The 20,946-nt window shown below is 44.3% G+C and overlaps 1 protein-coding gene across 1 annotated transcript in view; it reads right to left on the bottom strand.

The window, feature by feature from the left end:
• Positions 1–20,946, bottom strand: part of Wdfy4 (WDFY family member 4) — a 243,992-nt gene that overhangs the window by 20,880 nt on the left and 202,166 nt on the right. Inside the window, exons 47-52 of the mRNA XM_076834810.1 lie at positions 17,338–17,380; positions 16,314–16,433; positions 14,297–14,414; positions 13,267–13,376; positions 3,184–3,337; positions 1,535–1,626 (exon numbers count right to left, since the gene is read on the bottom strand). Of these exons, the coding sequence (XP_076690925.1) occupies positions 1,535–1,626; positions 3,184–3,337; positions 13,267–13,376; positions 14,297–14,414; positions 16,314–16,433; positions 17,338–17,380 (637 nt within the window). The remainder of the gene's footprint in view (positions 1–1,534; positions 1,627–3,183; positions 3,338–13,266; positions 13,377–14,296; positions 14,415–16,313; positions 16,434–17,337; positions 17,381–20,946) is intronic.

Raw genomic sequence — 20,946 nt, 5'->3', positions numbered from 1 at the left:
CCTTAAGCTCTCCCCTCCAATGACTTTGCTTCTACTCCACCCAAAGTCATGCAGTCATGACGCTCCTTGTTATAGTTCAACCCATAGGTTCAGTTGTTAAAAGCTTGGCCCTGGACTGGCACTATAGAGAAGTGGCTAAACCTTTAGAAGATAGGGCCTAGAGGAAGGAAGCTGGATCATGGGGAGTGGGTCCCTGAAGGAGATATTGGAACCCAAGCCCCATTTTTTTCTTTCCCTTTTTATCATTTCTTTATTTAGAATGATGTTGGCCTTGATTTTGATGTATATATCTTGTACAATGTTGATGTATATTCCTTCTATCCCTAGGTTTTTGTTATTGTTGTTTTTGGTGTTTTTAGCATGCATGGAGGTTGTATTCTTTTTTTAGAGAGAGAGAGAAAGAGAGAGAATTTTAACATTTATTTTTTAGTTTTCGGCGGACACAACACCTTTGTTTGTATGTGGTGCTGAGGATCGAACCCGGGCCGCACACATGCCAGGCGAGCACGCTACCGCTTGAGTCAAATCCCCAGCCCAGAGGTTGTATTCTTTAAAATGTTTTTTTAAAAATTTATTCAGATAATCCTGTTGTTCTTTTAAGTCTATTTATTTGATGAATTACATTTATTAATTTCTGTGTGTTGAATCAACTATACATTCCTAGGGAAAAATGCACTTGATCATGAATTTGAAAATAATCAAAACAACTACAGAACACTTATCAAAACATACAGATAAGCAGATTTGATCCATCATTCTCTTCCCACCATGATATTTTGCATCACAGGCCCCCAAACAAGAGAGCCAACCGACCATGGACTGAAACCTCTGAAACTGTGAGGCAAAATAAGTCCTTCCTCCTTTTAAGTTGATGACCTCAGGCATTTGTCATAGCAATGCAAACCTGTTTAACACAGCCCTTAACCCATGTCAGTATCCATAACTGCTCCATCTTCAAAGCACCCATTCCAACCTTCCCACTGGTGGAAGCCACATCTTCGCCTTTCTGGTCATTATTAACTACTTTCTAAGGCTATTCTTCCCCCTTATCAGAACCTCCATTCCTCTTGGACCTTTACTGTCCTTTACTTGGACCTCTTCTGTCATCAGCTATATCTTAATCCAGCTTTGATTTTCTAGGTAATAGTTAAAGCCATCCCCAGTCCTGGAAGATTTTTTTGGTCAGTGGGAGCTCCTTGGACTCTCCAAACCTTCTCTTAGGTGTACTGGACAGCATGACCCAGGGAGTAGCCCTGCTTTTAGGGTGGGCTAAAGTCACTGACATCTTCCTGGACATGCAAACTCTCTCCTGTAGTGATGTCCTCAAAAAACAGGCATAAGGGCAAAGCCCAATGGGGCTCTCAGAACAACCAGAAACCAGGCCCTCTCCTGACACCCCAGGGTATAAACCTTACCCATCTGTAACACAAAAGGCTCAGGGTTTGTCCCCTCTTCTGGGACAGGAGGCTTCTATGAAGGTTGGGGGGGATGCTGAGATACACATCAGAAAACCAGAGGCTTTGGTGTAACTCACCTGTCTGTGCAGGCTGATGAATTTCCGAGGGTCCCCATCTGCCCAGGGAGGAAGTTGCACGTCCCCCAGCGTTGTCCCGTCCTGCATGCAGCCTGAGTGGGATGCAAAACAATAGGGGTTGGGATAAACAGGAGCCCTCACTGGGCTCAGACCTAGAATTGCCTTGATATGTTGACTGGAGTGTGAGCTTTGTCCTATGCAGCCCACACTGCTACCGGCATCCTCTCCCTGGAATGTCCCCAGTCCTCATGTGCTTGGTCTCTCCATCTTCTTCTCCTCCACAAGGTCCTCCTTATTCCCTAGGCAGCACTAGTGCTGGACTCCCAAGTCATACAGAATGATCTCAGCGTCACCATTGTTGGTTGAGCTTCCTCCCCCATTACACTAGGCCTTTTCATCTGCATGTTTGAATAATAGGGAGAACTTATTTACTCAGCTTAAGTAAAACCAATATAAGTTGGCATATTGTAAGCACCCAAGTCCAGGCCAGGCACCATGGGAGGCTTTGGGAACACATTTTCTTACTGAATCTTCACTCTAACTTGATAATTCATGCATTTTTTTCTCCATTTTTAAATGGAGAATACAAGGTTTTTGGAGATTCCAGAGAGAATAAGAAGAGCCTAGCTTCCATCTCAAGTCTCCCCTACCCATTAGCTGTACAACCTTGAGCAAATTGCTTAATATCTTAGGATTCAGTTTTCCCACCTTTTAAACTGAAGGTGATGACAGGAATCATCTCACAGAGCTGGCATGAGAATCATAAGAGAAAATAAACATAATAGTACTTAGAACAATACCAGACCTGTGACGGAGGTTCAATAGATGTTAACTGTGATCTTGCTGGAACTCTCCAGAGCCTTCATGGCACAACTAGAATAATTGTTTTGCTATCTCAAGTTTGCAGGGCTGTGCCTTGCCTGGCCCTTCTCATCAGTCAGTCTTAGCCCACTTGTCTCCTCCTTAGGCAGGTCCTTCCTCGGTCACTTGCTCTAAGTGGCCCTCTAAGTCACTTTCTCTGCCCTGGTTCTGACCACACATACCCTCAGCAAGTTGTTCCAACTTGGCACCATATATATTTGCAATGGAAACTCCCAAGTTATATGCAATCTCCAAGGGACCTACTCCTGAATTTTTTGTTCCTCCTCTAAAGTAGAAAGAAGGTCTAGCTCATTTTGGGCTGCAGGAACAAAGAAGAGCTGTAACTCAGAAGTCTTCCCATTTGCGAGACTGGCAGAAATGGAGCTGGTGAAGAGCAGGCACTTGTTCAAGGTCACAGTGCAGCAGGACAGGGCTAGATTGAGGCTACTAGCAAGAGCTCCTGCTCTCTGGCTGCTGCCTTGCTGCCAATTAGAGCCTGGAGCTCTCTGAGAAAAGGTCATGGCTGGGCAGGGTCCCAGCAAACCAGGGGCCCAGTGTCCTTTCTCAGCAACCTTCTTTGTACATGGATGCTGTCACCAGCAGAGGCCTCATATCCCTTGCATTGGTCTTAGTGAGGGGCCTGTTTGTTGAGGTGAGTTAAAAATATTCATATGAAATTAGTTGCCATTCAGGAGCTGCAGGAAAGAGACTATATTCCCCAGCACCTCTGTTCCCACCCCAACTAGTCCTCACTCAGATACTCAGGCCTTGCCCAGACCTCTACTCACCAAACTCCACTGCATTGCAGTTGGTTAAGAACTCAGGAAGATAGAAGAACTCTGGAGTCAGCTCCCTGACATCACTCATGTTCTCCCTGGAGGCTGACTCCCACGCACTCTTCATGCTGTGGAACATTCTATCTGCCACATCAAAGCTTCCACCCTGCATGAAAAGGAGCCAACATGATCAACCACATGTGCTTGAGTCCTCAGGCTGGCCACACCCTGCGCGCACAGGCCTCCTTCCATCCATGCTGCTTCAGTGGCACCGTTTCCACCATTGGGACTTTTCACTCATTCTACCCACACAGGCACATGCATCAGCCCATGCTTTTGTGCCATGGTTTCTTCACACATCTGTCCATTCAGTCACTCTCTGGAACCTTATGTCTTCGAAGGAGGACCCATAATCCATGGGGTTTAAGGGATCCCGCTTTACCAGCAATTGAACTTCAGATCAGAGATCAGAAAATCATGGTCAACTCTCTGACCATTCCCCAAGGTTGCTGAGAGCCACTCTGAATCAAGCACCTAACTTGAGGAAGTAGAGATAAGAATGACTTTCACTCTGCTCTTGAGAGGCCCACACAGGCAGGAAATAGAGAGTCAACTGCAGGACAAAGAGGTGGTAGGTCAGCAGAGGTTTTTTGGAGAATCTCAGCCAGAGGTGATTCTGGTTTCCTGATGAGGAAACCAGCTTAGTTCTATGCAGAGGTCAAGGCCTTGATAAGAAACAGAGATGGGAGGAGGACTTGATAGGTCAGGGCTCTGGTGACATCTAATACCATGCACAAGGCATTCTGGGATGGGGTGTGAATGTAGGAGGGGACCTTGCTCAGTGGACTGGGCCTTGACAAGAAACAATAGACTTGAAGAAGTAGAGCTGGAGCTGTCAGAGGATGGGAGGCTGGCACATGAGGACAGAATGTCTGCACAGCTGCCAAGGCCAGCCTACGTTCCAAGGCTCATGGCAGGTGCCCTTTTGCAGCCTGAGTTTGACAACTAGGGATGAACCTGGTAAGATTTGAGGCACAATTCTTTCTTTGGATGCTCTAGATCTCTTACCTAAATTGTCAAATTTCTTCATTTCAATTGTCAAACTGACCACCCTATTCATCAGATGGTCTTAGGGGTCAGAAGAAGGCAGAGAACAGTCTTAGACCAGGTCCTGGTTGGAAAGATGAAGAAGCTGGGGATAGAGAGACTTCAGGAAAGAGTTTCTGAAACTGAGCCTTGGGTCTACTTAAGTGTAGACATATCCAACAATATCTACCTCCCTGAAATTCTGTGGTTCACTTGTCTTTATCAAGACTTGGCCTTTTTTGAAAAAAAAATTGTTTTCCTTTTGCCAAGTTCTGCAGGACACACATGAGATCATAAGAGTAAAGAGTAGAGCACTGTCCCTGTCATCTCCCTTCACTTTAGAGAGGGCTAAAGATTTCCATCAGCATTTACCTAAGGCAGCTTTGGGTAGCTGCAGCCATGAATGAAGGGTAAGAAAGGAGAAAGGCATGTCTGTTCTGTTAGATACTCTGTGAACATATACATGATTTCTCTTAATCCTCATAGCAGGTACATTGGAAAGGAATTGCTATTTCCATTTTGAAGATGTAGAAAACTGATTTTCTCCTAAGGCCTTCAAAGCAGTGAATAGAAGAGTTGGGAGTCAAACCCATAGATGTAACTTTAAATGGCATGCTTTGCCTCATGTCATTTTTTTAAAAGTAAGTTCCTGATTCTGTCACAAACTTGAACTACTACCTATGGGCCAAAGTGAGACTTAGCTCTTTCTGTAAGGGAAGAACCTGGTACACACCCAAAGAAGGCCTTATGCCTTATGTGGGCACCCTGATGAACATGGACTGGCTGGTCAATTTTCCCAGATAGACTTGTGGATTCAGAGGAATCTATGGGTCTTTTTTTGCACATAGGCAGGAATTGCAAGATATCCAGTTACCCAAGGGGTCTCAACCAAACACAGTAGTAGCTGGACAGCTTAAAGATGTAGTTTTTCCCTGTGGTCACTTTACTCTTGGTTGAAATTAGAGGCTGGCATCCACCATCAAATTTAAATTGAAATGGAAATAAAATGGGAGGAATCTAAGTAAATCTGCACCTAACGAGTCACTCATTGAAATGCATTAGGAGCTCTGTGTATTTAATCTGCAGCCTGAGCCTTACATCTGTGGGAGATTGATGCCTTCTCCTAGGCCCATTTTTCCTTTTGCAGCTTTTATGAGCACTGATGGTAATCTCCTGAGAAACAATATGATTTGGTAATAAAAAGATTACCTGTATTAAATAAAAATAATATATACATAGGAAATATTGTTAGTGCTACAAATCTGGTTAAAGATATTACCACAAAGAAAAATGTTATTTTTTTCACAGCTGTCTAATGCATTTTAGCAAAAGTAATATCTTTAAAACTTAAGCCTGTATTATTTATAAAGGAAGCAATAACTGATTTTCCTATTTCCTATATTAATAAATGTATTTGCATACATTTGTTTCAAAATTAATGGGTTTTCTCACTTCTGCAATACAAAAGAAAACACCAAATTCCCTAGAAGAAAAAGTAGAGTTGCTTTGTTACTTGTATTGTAAGTCTGTGGGTTGACATAAACTCTGGTAGTTACTGGAAGTAAGTCCCAGCTAGGATGTGATACTCAGGGAAGGAAGGGAGGAGAAAAGCTGAAGAAAATAGAAAGGAGAAAGGGCAAGAAGAGGAGATGGAGAGAGACACACAATTCAAGTTTACAAAGTTCCTACAAAGGGAAAATCCAAACCAAATGAAATAAAACAACAAAATTAAGTCTAGAGATCAGAAGGAAACAAAATGATCAGAAAGAATTCCTGAACCCAAATCTGCTGCTGCATCTGTTCTACAGGCATTCTGGAACGACAAGAATAATGACTCCTGAAGGTATCCAAACAAGCTAAAAAATAAAATTTAAGAAACCCAGCAAGGTCATGACTGTCAACAAAGGAGCAACTTCTTATTGGCAGAATATTTTCACATGTGACATTTGATCCAATGCAGCCAGGTCAAGGCCAGAGAGCTCTGAGTCAAAAAGTTATGGTCTTTGGCTTCTAGCCAAGTCATCACTCACCTGTCAAGATACCAGAAATATTTTTGAACATTTTAGGGCTCAGAAATAATATAAAACTAGGCAACTTTTGTCAACAAAATACTTTAAGAGGTGCTCAATCTTGCTAAGAGATGAAACAAAATTAAGAGTAAAATATTGGGGAAAAGAAGCAGCTGATACCAAGGATGATGCTGAATGTTGATGTGGGTTCAGATAAAAAAAAAGTCCATAATCTTGGTGCACTGGTTATAACTACATGGTATAACTGGATATACTCCAAAACAGAATACTTAAAGGTAAAGGCAAAACGTCTTTCCTGTCAATTGACAGTGCCAATGTGCCTGGGCAGGCACTTCAATTGCTACATCCTTAGACCCCTCTACACTTGTGTAGGGAAAGTATGTTAAGGAAACCCCTCTTAATTTTTTGACCCACATTCATAGGAATCAGAAACCGCATGTGCTCAAGGACCCTTGAATGCACAGGTATTTTAATGATTATACTAGATAGTCCAGTCTTCATTCCAGGTAGGAATGACCCAAATCAACCCACTCATATATAGATAATGGACTGGCTGTATGAGCAGGTTGAAAACCTATTCTCACTGTATATATTCCTAGTAATTTAAAAATATCCCATGCAAACAATTCATTTACAAGATATCAGTTGATCTAAGCTACTGTTTGTCCATCAAAGAGGCAGCATGCTACACATAGAAGGCTTTGGCTCTGGAACTCAGCAGATTACATGGAATTTCAATGCCTCTTATTTGCAGAATGAACATGAGGCATGGTTTCTCTAGTGCCAAGGACAAGGCAGGAGGGTAGGAAAGGCTAAAGGGCCTTAGGATGGAAGTGGCAAATAAAGAAGGACCATTCTGAGGCACCAGCACCACCAATGAAGACAGGGGCAATGTGAGAGGACAAGACAGACCAGAACATGCCATTCCATGGATTTTTGTTTGAAATTCCAGGCCCTAACATCCTACTGGCAAGCTAAAAGCCATAGGTCCCACATGATGTTTGGGAAGTGCTGGCACTTATCCAGCTGCTTAATCAATCTTGCTCTTGATTGAGGATGGGCTGATTCCAGAGTAGCCATTGGTTCTCCTTCTGGCAGGACATAGCTCTTTCCTGAACAAGTAGAACCCACAAAGTCAGGTGGAAACATCACTGCCAACTATGACCAGGAAAGCAGGTGTATATGGAGCACTCAGAAGCAACCAGATGTCTCATCCTCACCTCCCACTCAGTGAGGGGTGATTTAAAGGATGAGGACACTGAGGCTCAGTTATGTTATACCACCTGTAGGAAAGTTCTAGAGCTGGGAGTTTATTCCAGTTCTGTCAGATTCTATCACACATTCTTCACTGAGTTTGTGTGATCATAATTACACCTTGTTAAAGGACTCCTGTCAAGTCACTGTTTGGGTTCTTTTGGATCCCAAGACCTGGCATTGCTTCCGAGCATAGCTGAAGGCTTCTGGGTCCAGCAGACCTGGCTACAGTGGGGTGGGCTAGCCCTATGCAAAGTGCTGACTGAGTCCCAGAGGCTGGTACTTCCCTATGAGGCAGGTGCCAGACGATGGGCAGTATGTGAAAGGGCCAGGAAGGGTTCTCAGGTGTGGGCACTGACATAGGTCTCTGGTTTACTCATGTCACCTTGACCCAGGTGCTGGCCACTAAGGTCTGGCACCCACTGGGAGCTCCCAAGTTAATCACCAAGATGAGCCAAGTGCTTCCCTAAGGTTCCTGGTTCCCCCTGCAGTTAGCATCTGTCTAGCACAAAACCCAGCCTTCTCGCCTCGGGTGGTTCAGAAAACCCTTCCCCACTGCTGGTAACAGCTGACTTCACACGGGCTGTGACTTAATTAGCACAGCACTTTATTTCTGTTTCTTATTAAATGCAGCAGCAGCAGCCACTGCCGGCACTGCGTCCTTGCTGGGCGCTAGCTGCTTTGCCAGGCTCCACCCAGACTGAGAGCAACTGGAGCATTCAATGGGGGAGAAACAGGTGTCATGGCTGGGTCCCCAGCAGGGGCAGGGTCTCCTGGTGACTTAGCTTTCTAGAGGCTCACAGTCTCTAGCTCTAGGCAGTTAAGACTCATGAGAACTACAGCATACTGGGGCTGCTATTAGGGGTATCAGCCCCCAGCCCTGGCAGATAGCAGCTCATACGTCCAGGCAGTGGGGACAACAGAGCACACAGCCGACTGCCTGCATATGCCACCCGTGCAAATCACAATATATACATATATATAAAATGTATACATATGCTAACATATAAAGCTTTGTAAGCATATGTATGAATGTGTGTGTATTTTTTTTGCCTTCTATATCCATGAGTTCCATTCATAATTTCAACCAATGATGGATCAAAATTTTTTTAAATAAAATTGCATCTGTCCTGGACATGTACAGACTATTTTTCTAGTCCTTATTCCCTGAACAGTGCAGTTAAACAATTACTTCTATACCACTTTCATTGCATTAGGTACCACAAGTAATCTAGAGATGATTTAAATTCTATGAGAGAATATGCATAGGCTCTATGCAAATGCTATGCATTTTAGAGAAAGGACTTCAGCATCCATGGATTTTGGTATCTGTGGGGATCCTGGAACCAATCCCTCATGGATAAGTTGGAGTGACTGCATCATATATTCTGGATTATAAGACTCTATCATGGAAATGATAAGTTTGGGGCATAAAAACAAACACTAGAGGATATGAATTTATTCTAAGATGAACCCAAACTTAATGGGATTTGAAGGTAAGGGGAATAAAACACCCCTTACATTCAGGAACCAATAGACTGCCCTGCATTCTTGGAGCTGTCCATGGCTTTCTGCACAGCATGTTACAAACTGGCAGCAGTGCCCAAGGAGCTCCGTGCCTGTCAGGAGCCAGAGGCCACACTGGGTGTACAACACCTAACAGCAAAAGTGGGCTGCAGCCATCATGCTGCATGTCAGTTTGCACTGGGTACATGGGGCAGAGGGGTGTCACACATGCAGCTGGCGCACTGCACGCCAGATGATTGCCTGCATGTCACACTGTGTGTATCTGTGTGTGACATCACCTGAGGGACTCTGCCCTGTTAAACATGATCTTGGAAATGGTGTGTCCCTTCCTCCTGAACGCATCTCCCCTGGGAAACCTCTATAGACCCCATATTGCTTTCACAATGATTGCTTTAGGCTCAGTGTCCCCAGGGCTGGAATTTATCACATCTGCATTGCCATTCCCTGAGGAAACTCAGCCAGCAACACAACCTCCCAGAGACTGAGGAAATCAAGACTCAAATAAAGCTGTCTCCCAGCCTCATGTGGGTCCCCTGAAATAATGATATGTGGAAGGCACAACAATGTTCCTGATGGCATTCTTCACGATAGGCAAAAGGGAGAAGCCACCCAAATGTCCACTGACAGATAAACGGATACACCAAGTGTGGTAGATATGCATGATGGAATGTTATCCAGGCTTAGGGGATTCTGGCACATGCTGCAACATGGATCCATCTTGAGGACATTTGCTAAGCACAAGAAGCCAGTCACAAAAGAATAAATACTGTATGATTTCACTTATATGACAGAATAGTCAAATTCATAGACAGAAAGTAGAGTAAGGGTTGCCAGGAGATGGATGTTTGAAGAGTTAGTGTTTAATGGGTACAGTTTTAGCTCAAGCAGATTAAAAAGTTCTGGATATGGATTGTGGTGAGAGTTGGTGATGCACCACTGAGGTCCACATTTGAAAATATAAGGGTACATGTTATGTTCTATATTTAACCACAAAAAGAAAGTAAGGAAACAATGTAAATAGTACATGTAGAGTACTTGGCACCATCCAGGAACACAGGAAGTACTTAAGGAAGTACTTTCTTAACAGCTCATGCTATTAAGAAAGGGCCTTCAGAGGCAGCATCTCACCCACTTCCTTTATTTGCAAATAAGGAAACCAATCCCAGAGAAAGACCTCTACTCAAGTCAAACAGCAAAGCAGAGCTCAGCAGGTCCTGAGTCCCCTGGGCCCAGAGCCCCAGCCAGTAGTGCACATGTCTCAACTCTGGCTGATTCATACTAGCAGGTGAGAGGCAGAATTTGCTTAGTGCAGGATGGAAAAGGGTGCAGTGTCTGATGCTGACACTCATATGTACAATAGCTCTGGTCTCCAGTAGCTGCAGAAAGCCTCCCCACCTTCTCACGCTTCCTCACTGCACAGTCCATGTTATACACAGGTTGATAGTCAGCTCTTCAGGCTACTGAGCCTGTGGGAAGCCCTTTCCTGTCACTGCATGGGGGCAAAGCAAAAGTGTTTTGAGAAGAAACAGGCCTGCCCCCTAGGAGATGAGTGGGCTGGATGGAAGAGCCTGACTTCAGAATAATGCTAGAACATTCCTAAAGAGGTCCATTGATAGCCAGGACTCTCAAAGGAAATTTGGGCACATTTCCATAGTCTGTGTACCTATTCCTTTAAAAAGAACTAAAACTCGTCATTTGCTCTAAGGAAAAAAGCAGGAGATGCCTGGTTCTTCTTTTGGTTCCAAAGGCAGAGTCCTTCAAAGGTAGGAGGGTGAGATAGTTCCAGAGGCACACCTGGAGAGCCCAGATGATCTCAACTTGGATGGGCTAGTTGACCAAAGACAGGCTTGAGCCAAAAAAGTACCTCAAGTCATATCAGACTTCCACACAGGGTTCCAAAGGGCTCACACTAACACCACTGCACTGGTACCATCTAAAAGCTTATGAAGTTGGCTCTGATCATCTCACACTGATTTAGATCCTCTCAAACTAGTTTGGTCTCATCACCAATGGATTAAACTAACTAAAATAAGCTCACAATAGTGATTAGCTTGAAAGTGGCCATTACCCAAATGTCCTCCTGGGTTCACAGCACCTGTTCAGTCTGGCTCTTGCTACACTGAAATACTTCGATGAAGTCCAGACTGCCTTAAATTAGCTTAAACCAGAGGAGACCAGCTTGAAAAAGTTCAGGCCTACTCAGATTAGATCTGGCTGATTGCAGAGGGAAGAAGGGAACTCACAGTGATTGATCACCTGAGCTAGGGGCTTTCCCCACAATTTCTCATTTAATCTTCTCAACAGCCCAGTGAGATATGCATAATTAACCCTCATTTCCAGAGGTAAAATACTTGCAGAAGGTTTTGTATCTATTAAGTGGCAAGAGCTGGGATATAAATCTCACATCCAAAACTGTCTCAATTTCACTCCATCTCCTCCCTTTGTGAAAAGACCCTTAGCAACAGGTAGAGCTGGGACTTCCGGCTTTGATGCATCCAACCAAAGGGGCATGGGGAAACTTTGAAAGCATTCAGCACACTGAAACATTTAAAATCCCTGGATGGAAAGCAGTAACGGAATCCATCACTATCATCGTCAACAGTGATCATCATTTCTTGAGGATTAATGAGCAACATCTGGATGGGATTCCTGGCATGGGGTACAGCTCTGGGACCATTCATTCTCCAAACCAAACTTACTTAAAATGCTTGTTGCCTGAGAAAGGCTCAGGGGAAGCACACTTATTATTTTTGAGCGAATTTCCAGGGAAAGGGGGTTATACAATGTCTAGACGAGCTACGCCGTCAAAGAAGCCTGTGCCAAGAAACAGAAGACAGCAGGGTTTTGCTCTTTGTTGGAGAAAACGCCTTGACCTTGCCCTACCCATTCCTTCCCAGAGTATAGGAATTACCTTTAGTGCTGACCCAGGGTGGCCTATTACCTCTCAGAGTCAATGTCTTCTGAGTGACTACAATGAGTGATCTTGCTGGTGAGGTCAGAGCTAAACAGAATTTGTAGACCTAAACTCGCAGTTCCTGGGGCACTCATGCTTCTCTGAGATGTGGCTTAGGTGTCAGTCATCAGTGTATGAACAGAGGCCTGCTGCCCATGTGGCTCATGCCTTCCTCTCCATGGGACCTTGGTGAGCCCCAGATCAGGTCAGCCATAAACTTGACCCTGTGTTTTATTCCTGCTGCAGCCAGGTTGAGTGTTTCCCACATTCACAAACTGTGCCTCCGGGGTAACAGCTTCCTAGCATGCAGAATCCCAGTGACAGAGAGGTGAAGGGAAGAGAGGGAGACATGCTTCTTGGCACCCTCACAAGTCCCATAAGGGACTCTCCCTTAGAAATCCCATAGGTCTTGGACACTACTACCCACTTGGTAGTCAGACTGGCTTACCTCCAGCTTCCTTAAGTTACTAGGTAAAACACAGGAGGCCCAGTTAAATTTAAATTTCAGATAAATAACAGATAATTTTTTAATATAAATCACTGTTCATCTGAAAAGCAGTCTCTGTGAAATCCAAATTTAACAAGACATCCTGTGTTTTTATTTGCGATACCTGGCAACTTGAAGCTGGCATTGTGGTTTGTTAGTTTATGGGTGGGCAAGTTGGTTAGTTTCCTTCTCTTATGGGTGGGTAAGTTGGTTAGTTTCCTTCTCTGGGTTAGTTGGTGGTTTTGATTTTCAAATATTTTGTTTGTTCTTTGGAACCTTTCAGCTTGTACTTAGCCCAGATTTATGCATTCTGAGCTCTTGAGTCATATTCTTTTCATTGTTTTTTCTTGTGTTTATTTTTCTAATCTTTGATTGCTTGCTTTTCTCATCTCCAAGCTTCCTGCTTTCCTTTTCTAGTACATCTTATTTATGTTAAGGGTTTTTTTTTTTAATATCTTTTATTTCTTGATTTTTTTTAGCTTTTCTTTTTTTTCAAGACTCTGTTGGGTCAGATGTGCAAGTATCACTGATGAAGAACAGCTTGCCTTGGCTGGAGGGACCAGAATCCAGGAGCCAATGTCAAGTGGGAATCACTGGCTAAAGACTGAATTTTTAGCAGAGGAGTTCCCGTCTTGTCCAAGCCTAGGCCCTAGTCTATAATACAGCTCTGTGTGTGTGTGTGTGTGTGTGTGTGTGTGTGTGTGCGCGCATGCACACATGCACACATGTATGCGTAGGGAGAGTGGACAGAAGCTCACCTGCAGAGAGCAGAAAGCCTGGGTGAAGGGTGGCATCCGGACCAGGTAGGAAGCGACAATGATGGCTGAGGAGTAGTGAGTGCAGTAGTGGCACTGGACGGTCATGTCTCCTGCAATAAAAGGACATGCCTGAGTGCTGCTTCCCTACTTGTGTTGGTGTAGGTAGCAGACATGCAGGCTACCCTGTGCTTGAGAACAGAATTTAAAAAAAATACATTCCTTAAGTTTAGGAAATGAGTAGATTTAAATAAAAACATCAGGCAATAAAAGTCCGGTTGACTTAGAAATGTGGCAAAAATTATAAAGGTGATGTACAATTGGACAAAGTTTGGGAACTGTGTTCAAGAGCCAATCAAATGTAAGCACAGCAATTTTGAGGCTGTTGTTTTAAACTCTCTGAGTTTAGCTCACCACTCTTTGGAATGGACCACTGTGTACATGAACATACATTGGCATGAACCTCATATAGAGAAAGGGCTGAATGGATATTAGTTCTTCCGCCTTTGCCTGCTCCTGGGTATGGAATTACTAGCTGTTAGCATGATATTGCTCCATTTGGCATGTACATTAGAATCACCCAGGCTGAGTGACACCACAAAAATTATTTAAATGAGAATTTTTAGAGGTGAGATCTGGACTTCAGTATAGTGTGTGTGTGTGTGTGTGTGTGTGTGTGTGTGTGTGTGTTAGTTGCTGTCAATTGAACCCAGGGGTGCTCTACCATGGAGCTGCATCCTCAGCCCTTTTTATTTTTTCTTTTGGCACAGGGTCTCATAAGTTGCTGAGGCTGGCCTCTTCTTCAGCCTCCCAAGTTGCTGGGATTACAGGCATGCACCACCGCACCTGGAAGACTTTTTTTAAAAGCTCTTCCAGGTGATTCTTCCATGTAGCCAGGTGCTAACCACTGGATTAGAGAGTTCTCTATTCAAGTGCAATAATTTGCAAGCTAGGCAATCACACTAGTCATTATCATTTCAAGGCATTCAAATAAATAAAATTGCACAAAAAAATCAAGCTAGCATTTACCCACCTTCAGTCTTTTCAACTTCTTTAAACCTCTGGATAAATTTCAGCTTTCTTTCCTTGGTCTGAGCCCCCATGGGCTTTGAAAGATCCCGGAAAGTCTTGGGATTTGTCAAGTTCAACACCTAGAAGGCAGATGTACAGTTGGAGTTAACTCCCCCAACCCTCTTGTGCCCCAAGAGCCACGCTCTTTAGTTTTATGGTTCCCTTTATTGGTTTATTGTCATCTGGTCTGACCCTCCTCTGGTGATTAGCTGGCAAACTAGGGTTTTATAGCCCTGAAGCCAGTGATCCACAAAGACTTAATAGGGGAGAGATGAGAAATAAGAGGAGGGGAAGATTGAGTTCATACTGAATCTGTTCCAAGTTGACCCAAATCAGAACATGACCACCTATTACCAAAAAGAGACTTTCAAAAAGAATTCCTATTGTCTATAAGTCATTTGGCTTCTGCCCTCATGGAGTAATTTACTCAAGTAGTTCAGGGTCCCTGCTTAGAATCAAACTGATTTCACAGGAAGCTAGAAGCCATCTGTTTGGGGGGAGGAAATGAGAGGAACACTTTCATTTTTCTAAGGCCCACTCCCTCTGGGCAACAAAAACAGGTAACGCTTGCCTCTGCCCATGATGGTGGAGACATGAAGAGTTTCAGGGCCAGGTGTCCTACGAGACATTTCCTTTTAGCAGAAAGGTTCTCTGTGTTAATAGAATGCTGACTCTTCCGGGAGTTTGTGTTTCTTTTCAGGAGGACTTTTTCTTTATAACCCTCTCTTCTCACTAGCAGTGAGTCCCTGCAGCTCTACCAGGATTAGGGATGTCACCATCTCAAATGTCTGTGAAAGACAGGCCAGGGTGGGAGAGGGAAGCAGCGCCAACCCCAGCGAGTGATGGAGGAGTCATGTAGAAACCCAAGCTCAGCTTCAATTGATTTTACTGGTCAGAATTGATCAAAGTGGCCAGATCTCCTGATTTTTTGAAACATACTGGAAATTCAGATTTTTAGAACAAATTTCTCAATTTTTAGACACTGGTAAGTCATCAAAATTTTAAATATAGGATATGGGTTAAACAGAAAAGACTTATAAAATAACCACCAACTTGCAATGGGTGCATTAAAGCTGGGGTTTGTAAGTTTCCTATTTGAAAGATCTTGGCCTCTGATGGCCCATCATTATGATAAAAAGTAACATATGTCTTGTGAGACTATCTTTGCTGCATTCAATGTCTTAAGTGGGAATGAGACCTTACAGAAGACTGAGTCTCCCTCTTTCAAATCCTGAGCTCTGCCATTCAAGCATCCCAGGCAGGACTGGCCAGGCTGGTCTAAACCAATGGCCCACCATCTCCTGTCCATCACACACAGTCCAACACCTGGTGCTCCCATGACCAGAGCCTGGGTGGTCAGGACCCTGCTCCATGGCCTGGCTGCCCTTGCACAGACACATCTATCACTTTGGTCCAGCTATGTAGTTTTCTCCTCCCCCTTCTCTGCCTGCTGAGGTCCAGGGATGGAGGCCAAATTGATAAGTGGCCTGGTGTTGACATCAGCCTCCCCCATGACTACATATCTGAGTCCAGATCCCAGATCCTGAGTGAATCCCAGATGTCATCATCTCAATTACAGAAGTCAAGTTATGGGCAGAGTGGGTCTTTGTCTTTGTCTCTCCCCCTCTCCCCCATATGTTGGTCTGGGAAACAAATTCCATGGACCATCTCACCTGTAACTGTAGCATGCCGCCAGTGTTGGTACATGATGGTATTTCAGTAAATAGGCAGCATTTACCTTATTCTATGAGGGGCCCTCTGTGGCTCATGTTAGGCAATGATCATTCCACAAATGGATCTGGGACAGAATCCCACCTAAAGCCCAAAGGCTATCATAGTGTCAGGAGCACTCAGGTTTTAGGCCCAAATACCCAAGTTCAGGTAACTGAACCTCCCAGTGGAGGTTCTGTGTGCTGACTCTGGCTATTGGGGTAAGGAAACCTCAGAACACCTGTGTAGCATCCATGAGAATGCCTTACCTCTGAGGTGTAGTCAGCAAGGACCCAGGGGAATACTGGATACTGCATGTAGTCATTGTAGGTCCTCCCAGCCAGGGTGTTGAGGTACATGAGGTACTCAAAATTGCTGATGTCCCTTTTCTACCAGAAGAAACAAAGTAAGGATAAACCAAATATGTCTGATATCCTCTGGAGGCCATAGGCCTCTAGCCCTCAGCCTCAGCTGGAGACCCTGGCTCTATTAGTGAGGACAGGCAGCAGGTACCTGGGTAGATTCCTCCACATTTTGTGCCTCAGCCACCAACTTAACGTGGCACACACTGATTTCAATATGAACTGAAGCAAGTACATTCAGGAAACTACGTTGGCCAGAGAAAGAAAATACTGTTCAGCAATTCTAACCCAAAGACAAAGCATTCTTTTGTGTTAACTATCAGATGTGATTCTCAAAAGTTTATTAAAACATTAACACAAATGCTGTGGGTGGGACTCTCTGCCGACCCTTATACCATTAGAAAAATAAGCTGGGGGAATGTGGAAAGCATTTTGGATGTCAGTGACCAACAATTACTTTCTCATCACTTCATGATCTCCAGGACTGGCTCTCGTGGGATCCTTTCCTCACTGAGAAACCTGGGTTGAAGGTCAGCCCATCCAGGCCAGGAGCTATGCATATCTTCCCCAGAACAAGAAGTGACCCTTGTGTTCACCAACCTCTCCCAAATGTGTGTATATGTGTTTATCTTCAGGGAAGGGGAGTGTGCACACAGAGGCACCCACAGTATACATGTCTGTCTGTCTGTCTGTCTGTCTCTCTCTCTCTCTCTCTCTCTCTCACACACACACACACATAAACACTCCCCAAATGCTCAAGAATCACCTTCCATCACCCAACTCTTCTCAGGGAAAGATATGGGACATTTGGGTGAATTAAAGACACAAGCTCCTTTCTTAATTAATCTGCACATTCTCTCTTATCACTGGGGCTTGAGTTATTTTCTGATTTGCATTCCCACAGGATTTCCCTCCAGAGGAGCCACCATACCTGCCACCTCTGCAGCATCGTCCTGTCGAAGCTGGGGTATTTCCTGTGGGACAAAAAAATCATGGTGGTCACCAAATATTCCAAGGCATGCACATGAATGGGGAAAGGGGGTCTTTCAGCAACTTCAGAGGGCCAGGGCATTCAGGAAAGCCCAGGGCTTCCCAAAGCACATGGAAGCTCTCAGGCACTAGGACAGTGAGACCACTGTCCCACCCTACCGAAGGTTAGATTCTTGTAGTAACTGTCCCTCTCATAAGACTCCAGCACGTGCTGCTGCCTTAACTGAAGCTTTTGAAGACACTCTCCGGGCTTGCAGAAGAAGGTTCAGGGCCCTTCCTCCCAACCCACACTGGATTTCCCACAGCCACATCTCAGCCTCCCTTGGCCCCTATCCCATCTTTGGACATTGAATATAATATAGCTATGTGGTTTAAAAAATGCAAACACCATGGAAGACCATGAAATATAAGATGAATCTCCAAACCACTGCTTCTCTTAAGGAAGTATCCACAGTTAATGGCTTCTGGTATATCATCCCAAAAAGTCTCACTCGAATGCCTGCCTATATGCTTGCATTGTTTTATGTGTAATTGCTCATACCTGGAATCATACCACACCTACAATTCTCCTTGTTGCCTTACTTGCTCAACAACTCTCCTGGAGATCAGCTCATATTGCTCTACTGAGTTTGTTTCTATAGCCACAGGATACCATTGCACTGGATACCATTGCATGATCATAACTGACTGAACTGCCACCCTGCGGCTGGCTTTGTTCTCTGGTGTTTCCATGACCATCTTTGGACATAAATTTCTGGCACTTCTGTGAGTATATCCATGAGACAGATTTCTCATAAAGAAATATGAGGGTTTTCAATTTTACTATGTAATGCCAAATCATTCTCTTAAAGGCCGTACCAATTTATACTTCTACAATAAAGACATACAATTTGAACCAAGGAAATATTATTGTTGGCTGATCTGAAGGAAAGAGTACAAAATTATAGCAAAGTACAATGTTGGGAAGGGCGTGGGGAAGGAGCCCTCTCCACCTGAAATGTCCTTTTCATTCAGCAGGGATTTGCAGAATCCAGTTCCTCAGCTTCCACAGTGCTCTTTGTTTCCTTTTCCAACTGTTTTCCCCTACCTCTGTCTCCATGAGACACTCCTTCCACTCCCAAGACTGGGTCTCTGCTCAGTATGTTTCACCAAATCAAATCAAATCACACCTCTTTATTCTATCCATTCTCTCTGCCATAGTTCGTATAGATTCCCACAGACCCCATCCCCCTACACACTCCATGCATCATGCTAGGCCTGTCAGGACCCCACCCAGGCCCCAGTCTATACAAGCCTGGATGCCCAAGTGCCCCCAGAAGACCACAGCTCTTCATCTTTCCACTCCAGCTCCACCATCATATCATCTGTCTTGAGTTGCCCATCTGTCTGCATTCAATTCTGTTCTTGGCAAATTTTCCAAAATCAGAAAGTGACTTCAGGGCTGGAATTTCCCTCTTCCTCCCCAACATTAAAAACCATCTATTTGATCCTTTTCTTTTTCCAGGAAAGCAATAACCAGAATAACAAATAGAAGAAATAATACAGTCCAATTTAGGGTGCTAGTTGCAAAGCGGGGGAGGGGGGTGACATGTCAGAATCCAGGAAATGAGAACCCTTTAAGAAAAGATTCTAGAATTTTACCTGTGGTCATTTGTGATGTTGCCATCAGGTGGAATGCTGTGTGGAATAAAAAGGCATTTCCCATCCCGTTTCTCATATCATTGGCTGTGGATTACAAGGAAGAGCCACCATTTCTGGTACCATTTACCATTTGGTGCCAAGACACCTAAGCAAATGTGAGTCCTACTTTTTTAAAATTCTTTTTTTAAAAAAAATTATATTAATCTGAGAAAAACTAAAGAACTCCTGAAATGGTCCATGGGAATATCATAAATATCTGGTAAGTAATGAACAATATTTCTTTAAGAGGTGGTAAACTGCATTGTCCATCATTATCAGGTACATTTTAGATTAAACAAGATATCAGAGAGGGCTCTTGGCTTTCTAAGCCCCCCTGAGTTTTGAGGGAATCAGCGCAGCAAAGAGTTCTGGATTTGGAGTTAGGAAAACCTGGATCCAAATTGAACCTCTACCAATTGACTGGTGGACCTTGGACAAGATACCAACCCTCTCTGAGCTGCTGTAATCTCATCCTTCCAGCATGCTGACCACACACAAGTATGATAGTGGGTCTAGAGAAGACTAGTACAGGTTCGGGCACAGAGCTTCCTCAATAGTTGATATTCTGGCAGATTTTTCAAGATTGAGGGATATTCTTTTCTACTCTGGGAGAAAGAAGAATGTGATGGCAAGAATATGGGCCTGTTTCTGGTCAACACCTGCTTGGTTCTGCCAAGACTTTTCTGGGTGATCTTGGAATAACTGCAACCTATGAATCAGATCTTCTGCTTTGTCAACCTGGTAGGCACCATGTGAAAGGCGTTTCCAGGGTTTGCTGGGAGTCTGTTCTGAGTTATAGGACAAGCATCTGGGCCCTTGGGCAACTTGGAGTCAAGTTTAAAAGAACAAAAGAACTCAAAGAAAGCCAGTGAGACTAGGGAAGCTATTCTGCCTAGCCTGAGGTGCCAGGCCTGGGCTTCACAGAGGACATCCTGTTAACCCCTCTACCTGCTTCTCATCTCCAGACATCTGTCCATCCTCTGCTGGATAGCTTCCCAACATGAGAAGACAATCTCCAAATCAGAACTTCATGGTTTCTCGGTAGATAGATCAGTTCAAATTCTTATTCTGAGGGATGATTTTGACCCATTTGGCTTTGTGGGTGATCATATCTATGACCTTCATGTCTGAGAAGTGCTTTAGAAATAAGCACTGCTGCCAGGTGGCCTTGGGGCCTTTCTGACATCCAGCACCATAGTGTTGGTGCCCTTGGCTGGTCTCATGGTTGTGTTTTGACTGCTTCCTTGGAGCAGCTCCACCTAACCAACACCTTCCACGGTCCCTGGAAGCCAGGCTTCTGGAATGGATGGCAATGAGAAGTGAGCCAAAGGCCCATCCCCCAGACTCTCATCTTCCCTAGTGTAGCTGGCAGCAGCCTATAGTTGGGCCTTGAGAGGCAGCAGATTAGTTCCCAGACCAAATGGCCTTTACCAAGGGACTTGTCTGAGGCTGTACCCTCCCGACCCATGAGGGATGCTGGGGGTCTCTTCTACTTCTCCCCATTATCTCTGCAACTAGGAATCTAGGTCTAGCCCAACCTGGAAAACATCCAAGGAAGGCCCACAGATAAACCTGGGCTTCTGAGCTAAAACAGACAATTCTCCATGTCCCTCTTCCTCTCCACATTTGTTACCTATTTGAAAAACAGTTATGAGGATGTGGTGGAATGGATTAGTGAGTGTCGGAGGGACATGATTCCTAAGCTAAGAGGTGTTCAGAAAACACAAACCACAACGAGAAGAAATGTCATTCATCTTGTGAAACTGGAAATGCATGTCTGCTAGTGGGTTTGGGCTAGGATGGAGAAACCTAATGAAATTGCCATTATTTTCATTTACTATGAGGAAATAGGTTGAGGGTGAGGAAATAG

The sequence above is a fragment of the Callospermophilus lateralis genome, chromosome 15, assembly GCF_048772815.1.
Source record: "Callospermophilus lateralis isolate mCalLat2 chromosome 15, mCalLat2.hap1, whole genome shotgun sequence".
In the NCBI taxonomy this organism is placed as follows: domain Eukaryota; kingdom Metazoa; phylum Chordata; class Mammalia; order Rodentia; family Sciuridae; genus Callospermophilus; species Callospermophilus lateralis.
This window is presented reverse-complemented; position numbering and strand designations above follow the sequence as displayed.